A 16,245-nucleotide genomic window follows, 5' to 3' on the forward strand; every position below is an offset into this window, starting at 1 on the left:
TATGGCTCAGCATATTTGCGGTTATAAATCATTCTCAGTGGGGTTACTCATCTTATCAATGTATTGAGTCTGCACAAATAACTGTTTTTCTGACAGGGCTTGCTATGGGGGGCAACTATTGGTAAATATGAAAATTAAGATTATAATATCCTACACTTTATTTTATTTATTTATTTTCAGCAATAAATATAACATTATCTTATAAATTGAGGATTCATAACATTGTAAGGGGACCCCATAGAGGGGCACTAATAAGAATAATGGAGAAAACAAGAGTTTTAACATTGTATTTTGATTATAATGACCTGAACAATTTGTGTTTACACCAGCAATTCAGATGAAAGCCACAGTCATCCCAAAGATGTGTGCTGAAGCAGCAGGCTGGTCTTGGTTTTCAATACATTTTCTCATGTACAAAACCTGCCTCAGCAAATCATATTCCTAGCCATTGTCTACCAATAAGTATTTTGAGATACCACGTTGTGGTTTTGTGGATAAGTTACCGTAAGGCCGCGTACACACGCGGGGACTGTTCGCCCAACTTTGTCCGTCAAACAGTTTCAGCAAACAGTCCGCTCAAAATTAGCATGGACGGACATGGCCACACACAACGAACAGTTTGCTGAAACCGTGCGCGATGACGTGAACGGCACGTACGACGGGACGAAAAATACGACGTCCTATACACTGCATTATAACTTTCGGCGTGTAAATCCTTTCTGAGCATGCGCGGAACTTAGTTTGACGAACAAGCCTACACACGAGGGGACTGTTCGCTGAAACCAAGTTTCAGCGGACAGTTTTTCGGAATTTCCGAAAAACTTTGTTCAGCAGACTGTTCGCTGAAACTGTCCGCTGAAAGCCCACACACGGGCGGACTGTCCGCCGAAACACTGTTCAGCGGACAAAGTTGGGCGAACAGTCCCCGCGTGTGTACGCGGCCTAAGTGTATTCATAGAACTTTCCTAAGTTGCATAGAACTTTTTAGTGTTGTGCTTTTTACCTAATGCATCCTCAATCTAATTCCTGCAAGGGTTGACTGAAAATCTGTTTTAAAGAATCCTTTCCCTGAAAGCTGCAAATATTATCAGAGCCAAGTTTCTGCTGCCCTTGGTTACTTTGATCCTTTCTATTTTCGTAACACCAGAAATTGCTCATTCTGATGTGCAAATGACATTTATCAAATTCGAATCAGCAAAGTAATACAATTTGATTTCTGTATTATAAAATGTGTGTGTGTGTGTGTGTGTGTGTGTGTGTGTATATATATGTGTGTGTGTGTGTGTGTGTGTGTGTGTGTGTGTGTGTGTGTGTGTGTATATATATAATGATATAGTTGAAGCTGCACAACAAATCTTCTGATATTTTCCACATATTAAACAATTCTGGAATTGAATGGGTGTGCGTGAAATAATTTAATGGAAACATACACTCATCAGCCACTTTATTAGGTACACCTTGCTAACACCAGGTTTGACCCCATTTTGCCTTCAGAACTTCACTAATTCTTTGTGGCATAGATTCAATAAGGTGTTGGAAGCATTCCTCAGAGATTTTGGTCCATATTACACATATTGATAGCAGTTGTAGATTTGTTGGCTGCATATCCATGATGTGAATCTCCCTTTTCACCACATCCCAAAGGTGTTCTTATTGCATTGAGATGTGATGACTGTGGAGGCCACTGGCGCACAGTGAATTCATTGTCGTCGTGTTTAAGAAACCACTTTGAGGTGATTTTTAGCTTTGTGACTTGGTGTATTATCCTGCTGGAAGTAGCCATCAGAAGATGGGTACATTGTAGTCATAAAGGGATGGACAAGGTCAGCTACAATCAGGTAGACCGTGGCATTTAAACAATGCAAAATATCCCCCACAGCATTACACCACCACCACCCGCCTGAAACCATTGATATAAGGCAAGATGGACCATGCTTGCAGGTTTATGCCAATTTCTGACCCTACCATCTGAATGTTGCAGCTGAAATTGAGACTCATCAGAGCAGGCAAGGCTTTTCCAAACTGTTGTCCAATTTTGGTGAGCCTGTGCAATTTGTAGACACAGCTTCCTGTTCTTAGCATACAGGAGTAGCACCTGACATAGTCTTCTGCTGCTGTAGGCAGGGGTCAAGTCCTGGGGGAAAAAAAAAAAGAACTCGTCCAAGATTCCCCCCCCCCCCCTCAAAAATAAAAAAGTGTGTGTGTGTGTGTGTGTGAGAGAGAGATTATATATATATATATATATATATATATATATATATATATATATATATATATATATAATATAGTAAATAATCTCTCGCACACACACACACACTCACAAAAGTGTGTACACCCCTCACGTTTTTGTAAATATTTTCTTATATATTTTCATGTGCCAACACTGAAGAAATTATACTTTGCTACAATGTAAAATTTAAGTAGTGGGTTTACAGCCTGTATAACGTAATTTGCTGTCCCCTCAAAATATCTCAACACACAGCCATTAATGTCGAAACTGCTGTCAACAAAAGTGAGTACACCTCTAAATGAAAATGTCCAAATTGGGCCCAAAGTGTCAATATTTTGTGTGACCACTATTAATTTCCAGCACTGCATTAACTCTCTTAGGCATGGAGTTCACCAGAGCTTCACGGGTTGCCACTGGAGTCCTCTTCCACTCCTCCATGGTGACATCACAGAGCTGGTGGATATTAGAGACACGCTTGGCCAATCCATCACCTTTACCCTCAAGCTTCTTTAGCAAGGCAGTGGTCATCTTGGAGGTGTGTTTGGGGTCATTATCATGTTGGAATACTGCCCTGTGGCCCAGTCTCCGAAGTGAGGGGATCGTGCTCTGCTTTAGTATGTCACAGTACATGTTGCCATTCATGGTTCCCTCAATGAACTGTAGCTCCCTCATGCCGGCAGCACTCGTGCAGCCCCAGACTATGACAGTCCCACCACCATACTTGACTGTAGGCAAGGCACACTTGTCTTTGTACTCCTCACTTGGTTGCCGCCACACACGCTTGACACCATCTGAACCAATGTTTATCTTGGTCTCATCAGACCACAGGACATGGTTCCAGTAATCCATTTCTTTAGTCTGCTTGTCTTCAGCAAACTGTGGGCTTTCTTGTGCTTCCATCTTTAGAAGGGGCTTACTTCTGGGATGACAGCCATGCAGACCAATTTGATGCAGTGTACGGCATATGGTCTGAGCACTGACAGGCTGACCCCCCACCCCTTCAACCTCTGCAGCAATGCTGGCAGCACTCATACGTCTATTTTTCAAAGGCAACCTCTGGATATGACGCTGAGCATGTGCATTCAGCTTCTTTGGTCGACCATGACACGGTCTGTTCTGAGTGGAGCCTGTCCTGTTAAACCGCTTGGCCACTGTGCTGCAGCTTAGTTTCAGGATCTTAGCAATCTTCTTATAGCCTAGGCCATCTTTATGTAGAGCAACAATTCTTTTTTTCAGCTTCTCAGAGAGTTCTTTGTCATGAGGTGCCATGTTGAACTTCCAGTGACCAGTATGAGAGAGTGAGAGCGATCACACCAAATTTAACACGCCTGCTCCCCATTCGCATCTGAGACCTTGTAACGCTAACAAGATACATGACACCGGGGAGGGAAAATGGCAAATTTTCTCCAATTTGGACATTTTCACTTAGGGGTGTGTACTGACTTTTGTTGCCAGTGCTTTAAACATTAATGGCTGTGTGTTGAGTTATTTTGAGGGGAAATTTGCACTGTTATACAAGCTGTACACTCACTACTTTACATTGTAGCAAAGTGTAATTTCTTCAGTGTTGTCATATGAAAAGATAGGAGAAAATATTTACAAAAATGTGAGGGGTAAACTGACTTTTGTGAGATACTGTATATAATATGTACTCCTTTTTTTAACAAATAAAGTGCAACATTTATTGTAAAGTGCCGGTTTACAAGGACCACCCCGAAATTCACATGCATTAAATAAAAAATTATATATAACAACAAAATAATTTAACCTGTATGCTATACTAAAAAAAAAAGCCACAATGTGTGATAAGGGTTCAATGCAGACCTTATGTGCCCATCAATGCAGCCTCACTGTGCCCATCAACGCAGCCTCACTGTGCCCCTCATTGCATCCTAATTGTGCCCATCAAATACAGACTCGCCTGTGCCCATCAACGCAGCCTCACTGTGCCCATCATTGCAGACACACCTGTGCCTGGATTATACAGTATACAGCAGGCATCTCCTGCTGTGTCACGGAGCTTGGGTCTGCAATGTTTGGGGGCCAGCCACTGTAACAGACCGGCGGCAGCTCCTGTGATAGGCAGAACACTGATTCAATGCCGGGAAATTAATTGAATCAGTGTTTCGCCTATCGCAGAAGCCGGTCTAGGAGGCAAAACCTTGTTACAGTGGCTGGCCGCCGAAAATTGCAGTGAGGTACTTAAGAGGAAAGAGGCAGGGAAGCACTCTGCATCTGCAGCCACAGCGCAAAGCGGCCCCAGGGCAGGCAGCCTACCGACAGGGTCAGTGCTAGACTATTCTGAGCCCTAGGCAAGGCTAGCTACTGGCACCCCCACTACAAAAAAAAAAAAAACTTCAAAATTTCTAAAAGCAGTAGAACATGATCTAATATAAGCACAATCCATGCATTCTCCATATTTCTCTCTGTATTCAATGTGTTGGGGGGGGGGGGGGCAGTGTGACAGGTGCAGGAGCATTGTGACAGGTGGAGGGGAAGCAGTGTGTCGGAGGGGGGAGCAGTGTGTGGGAGGAGGGCAAACGGTGTGTCAGGGATGGGCGAACATTGTGTGTGGGGGGGGGAGCAGTGTGACCAGTAACATATAATACATAGCACATATTGTGCACAGCAGCACCCAGCTTACCCCACAACAACACACACACACACCTCTCTGTACACCAGCATCACTTTCCCTTCCGTGGCTGCAGCACCACCTCACACAGCTCACCCTCCGCCTCCTCACAGCTCAGCCTCCTGTTCTCTTCTCTCGGGTGTCCCTTCGGAGCAGCCATGTCCCGCAGCACCACCGCCAGCAGCTTCCTCTACACCGTCTCCTACTCCACTGCCATACTTAGCCAATTCCAGTGTGAGTAAACCCGAAAGTAGCACAGAGCTGCACATGTAGTTGAACCAGGCCCTGAGAGAGGAGGAGGGGCCGCACATCTCATAATGGCCAGTCTGGACTCTGTGTGCCAGACCGTGCCCTGTTGCTAATGGGAACGGTGTTCCTGCTGTGCAAAAAGTACAGGAAGGTCATTCCCATGCGTTCCTGTGGGACTTACAGTGGTGTGAAAAAGTGTTTGCCCCCTTCCTCATTTCCTGTTCCTTTGCATGTTTGTCACACTTAAGTGTTTCGGAACATCAAACCAATTTAAACAATAGTCAAGGACAACACAAGTAAACACAAAATGCAATTTGTAAATGAAGGTGTTTATTATTAAAGGTGAAAAAAAATCCAAACCATCATGGCCCTGTGTGAAAAAGTGATTGCCCCCCTTGTTAAAACATACTATAACTGTGGTTGTCCACACCTGAGTTCAATTTCTCTAGCCACACCCAGGCCTGATTATTGCCACACCTGTTCACAATCAAGGCATCACTTAAATAGGAGCTGCTTGACACAGTAAGGTCCACCAGAAGATGCTTAAAAGCTACACATCATGCCGAGACCCAAAGAAATTCAGGAACAATTGAGAAAGAAAGTAATTGAGATCTATCAGTCTGGAAAGGGTTATAAAGCCATTTCCAAAGCTTTGGGAATCCAGCGAACCACAGTGAGAGCCATTATCCACAAATGGCGAAGACATGGAACAGTGGTGAACCTTCCCAGGAGTGGCCGGCCGCCCAAAATTACCCCAAGAGCGCAGCGACGACTCATCCAAGAGGTCACAAAAGACCCCACAACAACGTCCAAGGAACTGCAGGCCTCACTTGCCTCAGTTAAGGTCAGCGTTCATGCCTCCACCATCAGGAAAAGATTGGGCAAAAATGGCCTGCATGGCAGAGTTCCAAGGAGAAAACCACTGCTGAGCAAAAAGAACATCAAAGCTCGTCTCAATTTCTCCACAACACATCTTGATGATCCCCAAGACTTTTGGGACAACATTCTGTGGACCGATGAGACAAAAGTGGAACTCTTTGGAAGGTGTGTATCCAAGTATATCTGGCGTAGAAGGAACATTGCATTTCATAAAAAGAACATTATACCAACAGTAAAATATGGTGGTGGTAGTGTGATGGTCTGGGGCTGTTTTGCTGCTTCAGGACCTGGAAGACTTGCCGTGATAAAAGGAACTATGAATTCTGCTGTCTACCAAGAGATCCTGAAGGAGAATGTCCGACCATCTGTTCGTGTACTCAAGCTGAAACGAACTTGGGTTCTGCAGCAGGACAATGATCCTAAACACACCAGCAAGTTCACCACCGAATGGCTGAAGAAAAACAAAATGAAGACTTTGGAGTGGCCTAGCCAAAGTCCTGACCTGAATCCTATTGAGATGTTGTGGTATGACCTTAAAAAGGCCGTTCATGCTCGAAAACCCTCTAATGTAACTGAATTAGGACAATTCTGCAAAGATGAGTGGGCCAAAATTCCTCCAGGACGCTGTAAAAGCCTCATTGCATGTTATCGCAAACGCTTGGTTGCAGTTGTTTGCTTCTAAGGGTGGCCCAACCAGTTATTAGGTTTAGGGGGCAATCACTTTTTCACACAGGGCCATGATGGTTTGGATTTTTTTTCACCTTTAATAATAAACACCTTCATTTACAAATTGCATTTTGTGTTTACTTGTGTTGTCCTTGACTATTGTTTAAATTGGTTTGATGTTCCGAAACACTTAAGTGTGGCAAACATGCAAAGGAACAGGAAATGAGGAAGGGGGCAAACACTTTTTCACACCACTGTAAGCCCTAGCTGTAGCCCATCTTCAAGGTTCGATGTGACGTGCGTTCAGAGATGGTATACTGCATACCTTGGTTGTGACAAGTGGTTATTTGAGTTACTGTTGCCTTTCTATGATCTCGAACCAGTCTGCCCATTTTTTCTGACCTCCGACAGCAAGGCATTTTTGAGATGGTTGTGCGTGAAAATCCCAGAAGATCAGCAGTTTTGGAATGGCTCAGACCAGCCCATCTGGTACCAACAGCTATGCCACATTCAAAGTCACTTGCAGTATATCCCGTTTCTTCCCTATTCTGATGCTCAGTTTGAAATCAAGCAAGTCGACTTCACCACATCTAGATGCCTAAATTCATTGAGTTGCTGCCATGTGATTGGCTGATTAGCAATTTGTGTTACCAAGCAATTGAACAGGTGTACCTAATAAAGTGGCTGGTGAGTGTATAAGCTTTAGGCTGGGTTCACACTATAGCGATGCGGGAATGCCACGAATCCGCGGCGTTTACCCGCATCGCACACCTCCCGTCGGCAGTTCACACTGCCCTATGCGGACGGCTGGGAGTGTCAATGATATGTTAATGACACCCCCAGATCCGTCGGCATATCGCAGTGCGGTCTGCCGACTCGCACAGGAATCGGATCGCATGGTGTGAACCCCCATGCGATCCGATTCTGTTGCGGACCCAAAAAAGGGTCCCGTGCGAGTTTGCTGCGGGAGCGCTGCGAATTCAGCCATACTATCTGTATGGCTGAACTCGCATCGCTACGGAGATCGGATGTGATTTGCTGTGCGAATCACATCCGGATCTCCCCCCGCAGCGGTGTGAACCGGGCCTTATAAAGAGTTTAGAACATCTAGCAGTAAGTGGATGGACAGATCAAGATTCAAAAGTTACTACAGACCTTCAAAATCCCTTCTATTGTGAGATCAGGAAAATCAAACAGTCATTAATTTAATCTATTACAGATTATGAGTAGTCCAGTGTATTTTTCAGTATGAATATATCTAGAAAAAGCTTTACTATTTAAAAATTGGAGCTAAAACCATCGTATCTAGAGGACTAGACCAGCCACCTTTATAACAGCTTGTCAATTATCTTTTACAGATACAACTTCATATAGAAAAATTCTGTGAGACCCTATAAAAGAATTTTTATTTTTGGTTTGGATAGTTTTAGCTTTTTTATGTAGTAACTATCTGTATATATGAAGTTTATATGATAGTATTAAAAATAACAAAGCAATAGATCACACTCGTCTCAATATTGAACTAAGTTTTTGATCAGCCAGTCTTTCAAAATTTTAAATAAATCCACCATATGGTATTCTAGATCTGTATATTATAGAAATGAATTTCAAGTAATATTTATTTACCATATAAGAGCATTGCCAAAGAACATCAGAAATGGGTAATGTATGTAAAACACTAGGATTATTGGAAATCGGTATTTATTTATTTTAAAAAGTAAGTCTTTATTGGAGTATGTTGTTTACAATAAAGTAACATACAAAATTTAGCATCAGTATGCACAGAAAGAACAGTGCAGTAAACTTTTACAGTGGCATAAAAATCTTCCATTACGTACATATAGTCATTATATTAACGCATCAGCAGAAAGAATGTCAGTAAAGAGTAATTTTATTATTTTCATGAGAAATATATCCCCTGGTTTTTTTTTTTTAAGTAGAAGGATCTTATGTTAGTCCTGGGTGGGCTGGGCCTATCACTCCCCGTATACATATTATTCCCGTGAAGTGAGTGTCCTGGTACACGGAGCCTTGGATTTCCTGGAATATGATGTTAAAGCGGGGGTAAACCTGCTGACATTTTTATTTTTATTTTTTCCAGATCTGCAAGGGAAAAGGCATAATGAGCTAGTATGCACCGCATACTAGCCCATTATGAAATGCTTACCTTAGAACGAGGCCCCCGACATCTCACCCAATCCATGCCGAGGGAGCTGACATGTTCCCTCGGCGTGTCTTCTGGGTATCGTGGCTCTGGCGCTGTGAGTGTCCATATTGAAGTGCTTCAATAGGTGCAAAATATGTTAAAGGACATTCACAGGATCACTCTGTTGTTGTTTTCATGAAAACAACATCAATCAGCACCGCTAACCAGAGTTGCTGGATATCAAGTTATAGAGTTTAAAAATGCTCACACGGGGATCGCTCAACCAAGGAATGGGCCTCCATAAGCACATCCACTAAAGGGAGCCTCTCTCCTACAGCGGGCTATCCAATGATATTATTTGGATTCTATTACAACTTAACCGCTTGCTGACTGATGTATGACGATGTATGTCGGCAGAATGGCACGGCTGTGCAAATGGGTTTACCCGTACATCCCTCCGTCATCGCAGGCTAGCGGACGCGTGTCAGCCGTGGATCCTGTGGACTCTATGTCCGCTGGTGGGCCTCGATCGTGGCACGGAGAGGCAGACCGGGGAGATGCAAGGCATCTCCAGGTTCTGTCTAGTGACATGACAGGGATCTACTGTTCCCAGTGATTCCTGTCATTTTATTTTCATTGTCTCAGTTTAGTACAGTATAGAAAAATATAATTAACTGCATAACAGTGCTGGCTTCAGAAAGCGTGTATGTGAACTCTGACTTTGCATTTCGAGCACAAAATACCTTTGCCTTGATATCTGGCAATTGCAGGAGTTCCATATGGTATAACTACTACAAAAACATATTCTGTATGATCAACACTCTCCAGGTACCACTGTAGCTATGACAGTGAAGTCTTTTGATGTGATACAGGGGTCCCAAAGGATAAGAGGGTCAGATCAGACTTGTAATAATCAAAAGAAAAGTGGAGAGAGGGCTCTCAGTACTAGTGTACATGCATGATGGTGCTGACAAGTTAGTAACTTAGTAGGTGCTAGACGTGGATTTGTTTTGTTGGCAAGGCAGCTGACTGGTGCATGTGGGACACAGAGTGGAAAAACATGCCAAGGAACAGAATTAAAGAACAAAACTGTGCTGACAAATTAGTGCTTTGATGAGTTCCCAGTCCAAACTCTTTATATGCACAAGAGCTCAATATAATCTGTTTCAATTCTGTTCATGGTTTAAATTATTAATGGCCTTCACAGGCCATTCCTGTGCATAGGTAGCCTTCTTTAGGCCCCACACATAAGGATGACCAATCTTTAGGTCCTGTTCAGCTTGGTGTGAATCTGAGTGTTCAGTGGGGGTCATTTGTGGTTACTGGGAAAGTACCCCTTTACATTGAGAGTAAGATGGAAATATGCTCCTAGCCCTGGTTGAGAAAGACTGGTATATACAATAGATAGATATTGGAAAATTCTTTATATTTGAAGTCATTCAAACCCTGTTGTGTGTTTGCAGGTGTGTGCTATACAAGTGAAGAACACAGGTCAGATGTATGCTTGCAAAAAACTGGACAAGAAGCGTCTCAAGAAGAAAAATGGGGAGAAAATGGCCTTACTGGAGAAGGAGATCCTAGAGAAGGTTCACAGCCCTTTCATTGTCTCTTTGGCCTATGCATATGAGACTAAAACTCACTTGTGCCTAGTGATGACCATTATGAATGGTGGAGACCTCAAATATCACATCTACAATGTAGGAGAGAAAGGACTAGAGATTAAGCGGGTGATATTTTATTCAGCCCAGATTTGCTGTGGCATCCTGCACCTTCACTCTCTGAATATCCTATACCGGGACATGAAGCCAGAAAATGTTCTTCTAGATGACAATGGCAACTGTCGCCTTTCTGACTTGGGACTTGCTGTTAAGGTGAAGGAAGGACAACCCATCAATACCAGGGTAGGTAACAATTCTCTCTGGCTACTGACATGCCTTTCCTGATGAAGATCTATTTTCCTTTGTATTATAAGAGCAAGTCTTAATTCCTTTGGATTTGGCCTTCGCTAAAGACCTTATGTGGCTATTTAATTTTAAAGCCAGATGGTAAGAAGATTTTGCCAATTAACCATTTGAGAACTACTCAGCTTCCAGTTTACATAATATATGAGACATTTATGCTAGAACACCTCTGATGGTAATGGTTTGTAACTGTTAGTTTTCTGTTACATAATACTGATATTTTCAGGAAAGTAGCTTTTGGAGTGGCAGGCCTAGATGTAAGATGACTACATTCAGCAAAGTATGATAATATAATAATGCATCACCTGTAATTCTGTCTTTTTTGTGGGCACAGAGATTATCACACTTTTCATGTGTGTTGGAAGGCTGCTGATCTATTGTCAGAGTGGGTCATCAGAATTATAAACAAGTCCAGTTATACAGATTGTGGTGGAAGAAGCAGAGCTCTACAATTAAAAGACTTAGCTCACTTGTCTGAAGATATGAGTTTTAAGAAGTTTAAAAGATTACAGAGTGCTGAGTGACATGTGGAAGGGAATTCAAGAGAAGTAGACAGGCTTATGAGAAGACTTGAAGACTGTAATGAAATTATGAAAATGGAGAGTGGAGATTAACCTTGGTATAGTATCTGAAAATATGCAAAAAAAGTATGGAAGAGCTAGAGTGGAGAGAGCCTTGTAGGACAGAGTCAGCAGTTATATGTGTAAATGGCAGCCAGTGGAGTGACTGACAGAGAAGAGAAGCATTAGAGAAGCTAGAACAGAACGTCAGGCAACAGGAATCAGAAAAATGTGGTGTGGTGTCAGACTATGAAAGAGAGGGCAGGCTGAAAAGAGGTGTCTGCGGGCCAGAGTAAAAGACAGGGATTGGTTAAACACTGTGCTCACAAGTGCCCAGGGTGTCCAATTGGTTACTAATTCCTTCTTCAATCTAATAAACTTAATTGTAAACAGTAAAGAGATAATTAAATTAATCTTTAAATAACATCCCAACAGGAGGAATTCATAATCAGTTACACATGTACATATAATCGGGTTGAAACCTTGGAATATATTCAACTCCCCATATAGAAACGTTATTAAATGAGATCTATATATATATATATATATATATATATATATATATATATATATATATATATATATATATATATACTATATAATATTTTCTTTTTCTTTTTGTCGTTCTCTTTTAGGACAACTCCAAGCTGTTTAGGAAAAACAGTGGGGCTAGACAAGGGGTGGAATTTTCTATTTCCAGTCCCCTTGTATTCTTTGGTCTGTGGCAAAAGATCATTCCTCCTTGTTGGGACGGCAGTCCCTATTGGTTCTATTTTTGTCGAGAATTTAGTTAAATGTTTTTCCTTCATCACAACCATATACTCTATGGGATTATTTAATATTACGCAAATATGGTTTAATTTATATATTTCTTTTTGGTTACAATAAGGTCCTTTCAGTCCTTTAAACCTCGGCCTCCGTCTATGTATCTATTAAATAGTGTTTTATGAATACAAGCATCCAGTAGGCATTCCTCTTCAATTTATCATTCTTCTTTACAAAATGTTTTTTTTTCCAGATTTCTTTTATATATATATATATATATATTATTATATTATAATATGTCCTATTGACATGCCATGTGATTTTTATCTATGGCAATTTTTTTTAGCATATCCATTTACAATTGTTTTCTTTATAGTATTTTACTTCATGTGAAACTTCCAAAAAACTCCTGAAGTAGCTCCTTTGAGCAAAACATATAGAATAAGAAATGGTTGTACATGTCTAAAGAAATATTACGTGACTCTTATAAATGTTCATTGAGATTTTAAAATAATTTTTTAAATAAAATTTTTATTTTTTCAAATTGATTGTTCTACATTTTGGTACATTTAAAGTCCCGCCTGCCCTTTTTTTTCTTTACTTATATCAGTGGGATGTGGTACCGAATTTTGATTTCTTGCCACCCAGTTCCCAATAGACAGTAGGGAAGTTGGCTTCATAACCACCCAATAATGGTTAGTAGGGGTTACAGCTCTCCAGAGGTAACAGGGGTTAGAGCCGGTTCATACAGCGGGCGATGCGAGGCGTCACGACTCGCCTCGCCTCGCTCTCGCAAGTCGCCCCCGTTCTGTACAATGGAACCGTTCTGAGAGGAGCGACTCGAGTCGCTCCGACTCAGAAAAAAGGTTCCTGTACTACTTTTGGGCGACCTCGGGGCGACTTGCATTGACTTCTATACAGAAGTCATCTGCAAGTTGCCGCTGAGGTCGCGGCAGGTCGCGGCGAGGCAAGTCGGAGTCGCCTTTGCCTCGCCTGCAGTGTGAACCGGCCCTTAGACTCCACCAGAAGAGGACCTAACCAGCCCCTAATAGAAATGCATTGTAAATAGTACTGCCCCGAAATCCAATCCATGTCAAAGCCAAAGACGAGCATATTTATTTTTCCTGAAAAAGCAGGATAATAAAGATGCAGCTTACTGCTTGTAGAGAAAAGTTAGGGAAACTTTCCAAGGCTACGTTTTTCTTAGGCTAACTTCATTGTGTGATCATTATTTTTTTTATTTTTTTTAGCATTTTTCTATCAGTGTCACTTCTTGTGATATTAAGAGAAGTATTTTTGTTTCCTTTTTTTGCTTAATCCTAATCCTTATGAGCTGCTAGTATCTACAAATCTTTCCTCTCCTCTGAGAAGTGCCAGTTTCTGTTAAAACGCAGTTAATTACCTGTGGGAGGGTCTACAGACTTTCATACAGCGTCATACCGACAATGGTCTGGCTCTGGAGTCTGGATCCACCCACTTTCCTGTCATCTTACTTGATTGATGTCGCTCCCACAACACACAGTGCTGCTCTCCCCCTCCCTTCTCCTTCCTCCTATTCCCTCCCCTCTCCCTTTTGCAGACAGAATGATCTAAGCACACATTCAGGAATGCAGCAGACTTGTGTGTAGAAGGCATTGGCAGTGCTCTGTATATTAGATTCTACACTCCTGGTAAAATTATAATACAAAGAATACATTTTTAAAGTAAAGTCCAGAACTGGCTTTTATTTTGGTTAGGATAGGGATACATCAGTGGTGTTGATGATAGGGATACATCGGTGGTGTTGATGATAGGGATGACATCGGTGGTGGTGAGGATAGGGAAGACATGGGTGGTGGTGAGGATAGGGAAGACATGGGTGGTGGTGAGGATAGGGAAGACATGGGTGGTGGTGAGGATAGGGAAGACATCAGTCCACTGCCACTGATGTCATTCCTATCCCTACCACCACTGTTACTGATGTCCTCCCTATCCTCACCACTGCCACTGATGTCATTCCCCACCACTGATGTTGTCATCCCTATCCTCACCATCACTGTTACTGATGTCATTCCTATCCCCACCACCACCACTGTTACTGATAATGTCATCCCTATCCCCACCACTGTTACTGATGTCATCCCTATCTCCCCTATCTGTCATCCCTATCTCCACCACTGATGTCATCCCTATCCTCACCACCACCATTGCTGATGTCACCCCTATCCCCACCACTGATGTAACCCCAGTCCCCACCACTGATGTCATCCCTGTCCCCACCACCACTGTTACTGATGTCATCCCTATCCACACCACTGATGTCATCCCTAGCCACACCACCACCACTGTTACTGATGTCATCCCTATCCTCACCACTGATGTCATCACTATCGTCACCACCACCATTACTGATGTCCTCCCTATCCCCACCACTGATGTCATTCCTATCCTCACCACTGATGTCATCCCTATCCTCACCACCACCATTACTGATGTCATTCCTATCCCCACCACTGAGGTCATCCCTATCCCCACCACCACTACTGTTGAAATCCCTATCCCCACCACTGATGTCTTCTCTATCCCCACAACCACCACTGATGTCATTCTTATCCCTGCCACCACCACTGATGTCATTCCTATCCCCACCACTGATGTCATCTCTATCCCCACCATTACTGTTACTGATGTCCTCCCTATCCTCACCACTACTGTTACTGATGTCCTCCCTATCCTCACCACCACTGCTACTGATGTCATCCCTATCCACACCACCACCATTACTAATGTCATCCCTGTCCTCACCACTGATGTCATCCCTATCCTCACCACTGATGTCATTCCTGTCCTCACCACTGATGTCATCCCTATCCTCACCACCACCATTACTGATGTCATCCCTATCCTCACCACCACCTTTACTGATGTCATCCCTATCCTCACCACCACTGTAGACTAAAGGAGTCTCTGAGGAAATATCCGGGGTCTAAACAGGGATATTTCCTCAGAGACGACAGGGAGTTGCCAATTTCCATCTCCCCTGCGGACCTGCTATATACAGTACACAGGTATGCTCTATACACAAAGCACTGTGTTTGTTTCAGAGAACAGACACAGGAAACGGGTTACTATGCTCCTCACAGTGTCTCTTCTTCTGAAATAACACAGTGCCTGTGTAGAGATCTTACCTGTGTTCATTCCTGGACATGAGCCCCCTCCCCCCATTGGCTAAAGGAGAAGCCGACAGACTTGGAAAGCCTCTGAGTGAAGGGAGAGGGAGTTCAGAGGACACAGGACATCAAAGCCCAGGGGAGAGGTGTTGGAGTCTTGCAGAGGAGAGCTTGTAGTTAACAACCAGAGAAAGGTGAGGACTTCACTGCTTTTGTCGCACTGTCTCTGCTTCTGGGTTTTAGCTGGGGACACACAGCCATGGAAACAGAGACACGTGAAGAGCGTGCTCGTTCTAGATAGCAGCCTACGTGTGTACCTCTTCACCAAACACACTCACATGTCCGAGAGAGGGCGGGAAGGAGTGAAGGATTGTGGAGATGTTTCCACCCCCTGCAAACTTTGACCTAAGAAATAACCATTGAAGGCTGATTCTGGAGTCTTCAAAAGACTATTCTGCAAAAACTAAAGGACTTGGGAAAGTAAGAAATGCAATGCAGGTTTGAGGGTAACGTACTACTTATTTTTACATTCCCATACTTCTCCTTTTAAAGTATAACTAACTAAATGCATTGCCTTTTATTTCTACTTTACATAGACAGTATTAGACACTGCTACCATATGGGAGATATAGTCTTAGGTTCCGTTCAGCATTTTAGTTGTATGAACAATATTGGCTCAAACAAGATTCATCCTTATTTAAACTCTGTAGTTTGCAGAGTATTGATCCCCAGTGTCCTTTTCAGTAATGGCTCTCTCTCAAATGTTTACTAATTGCTCCAACATTACTATATTTGGCAACAGAGCATTGTATAAAGTATTATTTTGTGAAAAGTTCCAGCCAAGAAACGCTGTGCCAGATATCAATAAGATCATAATTATATACGTATTAGACTTTACTGTTGCCTTAGTCCTGAGGGACACTGTTCAACAGTCAGTTCCTTGGTAAATTGCCAATGTGAAAGTGCCTCTATTGACAAAAGCTTATGTCAGATTGAACAAGCATATTA

The 16,245-nt window shown here is 42.6% G+C and overlaps 1 protein-coding gene across 3 annotated transcripts in view; it reads left to right on the forward strand.

Moving 5' to 3' along the window:
• The window catches only part of GRK7 (G protein-coupled receptor kinase 7), a 140,990-nt gene that overhangs the window by 67,722 nt on the left and 57,023 nt on the right, over positions 1 to 16,245 (forward strand). For all 3 annotated transcript variants that reach the window (XM_077488574.1, XM_077488575.1, XM_077488573.1), the window contains one exon: positions 10,266 to 10,703. In XM_077488574.1, the coding sequence (XP_077344700.1) occupies positions 10,266 to 10,703 (438 nt within the window). The remainder of the gene's footprint in view (positions 1 to 10,265; positions 10,704 to 16,245) is intronic.

The sequence above is a fragment of the Lithobates pipiens genome, unplaced genomic scaffold (assembly GCF_037356315.1).
Source record: "Lithobates pipiens isolate NorthernLeopardFrog02 unplaced genomic scaffold, aLitPip1_a1.2 Scaffold_18, whole genome shotgun sequence".
NCBI classification, from domain to species: domain Eukaryota; kingdom Metazoa; phylum Chordata; class Amphibia; order Anura; family Ranidae; genus Lithobates; species Lithobates pipiens.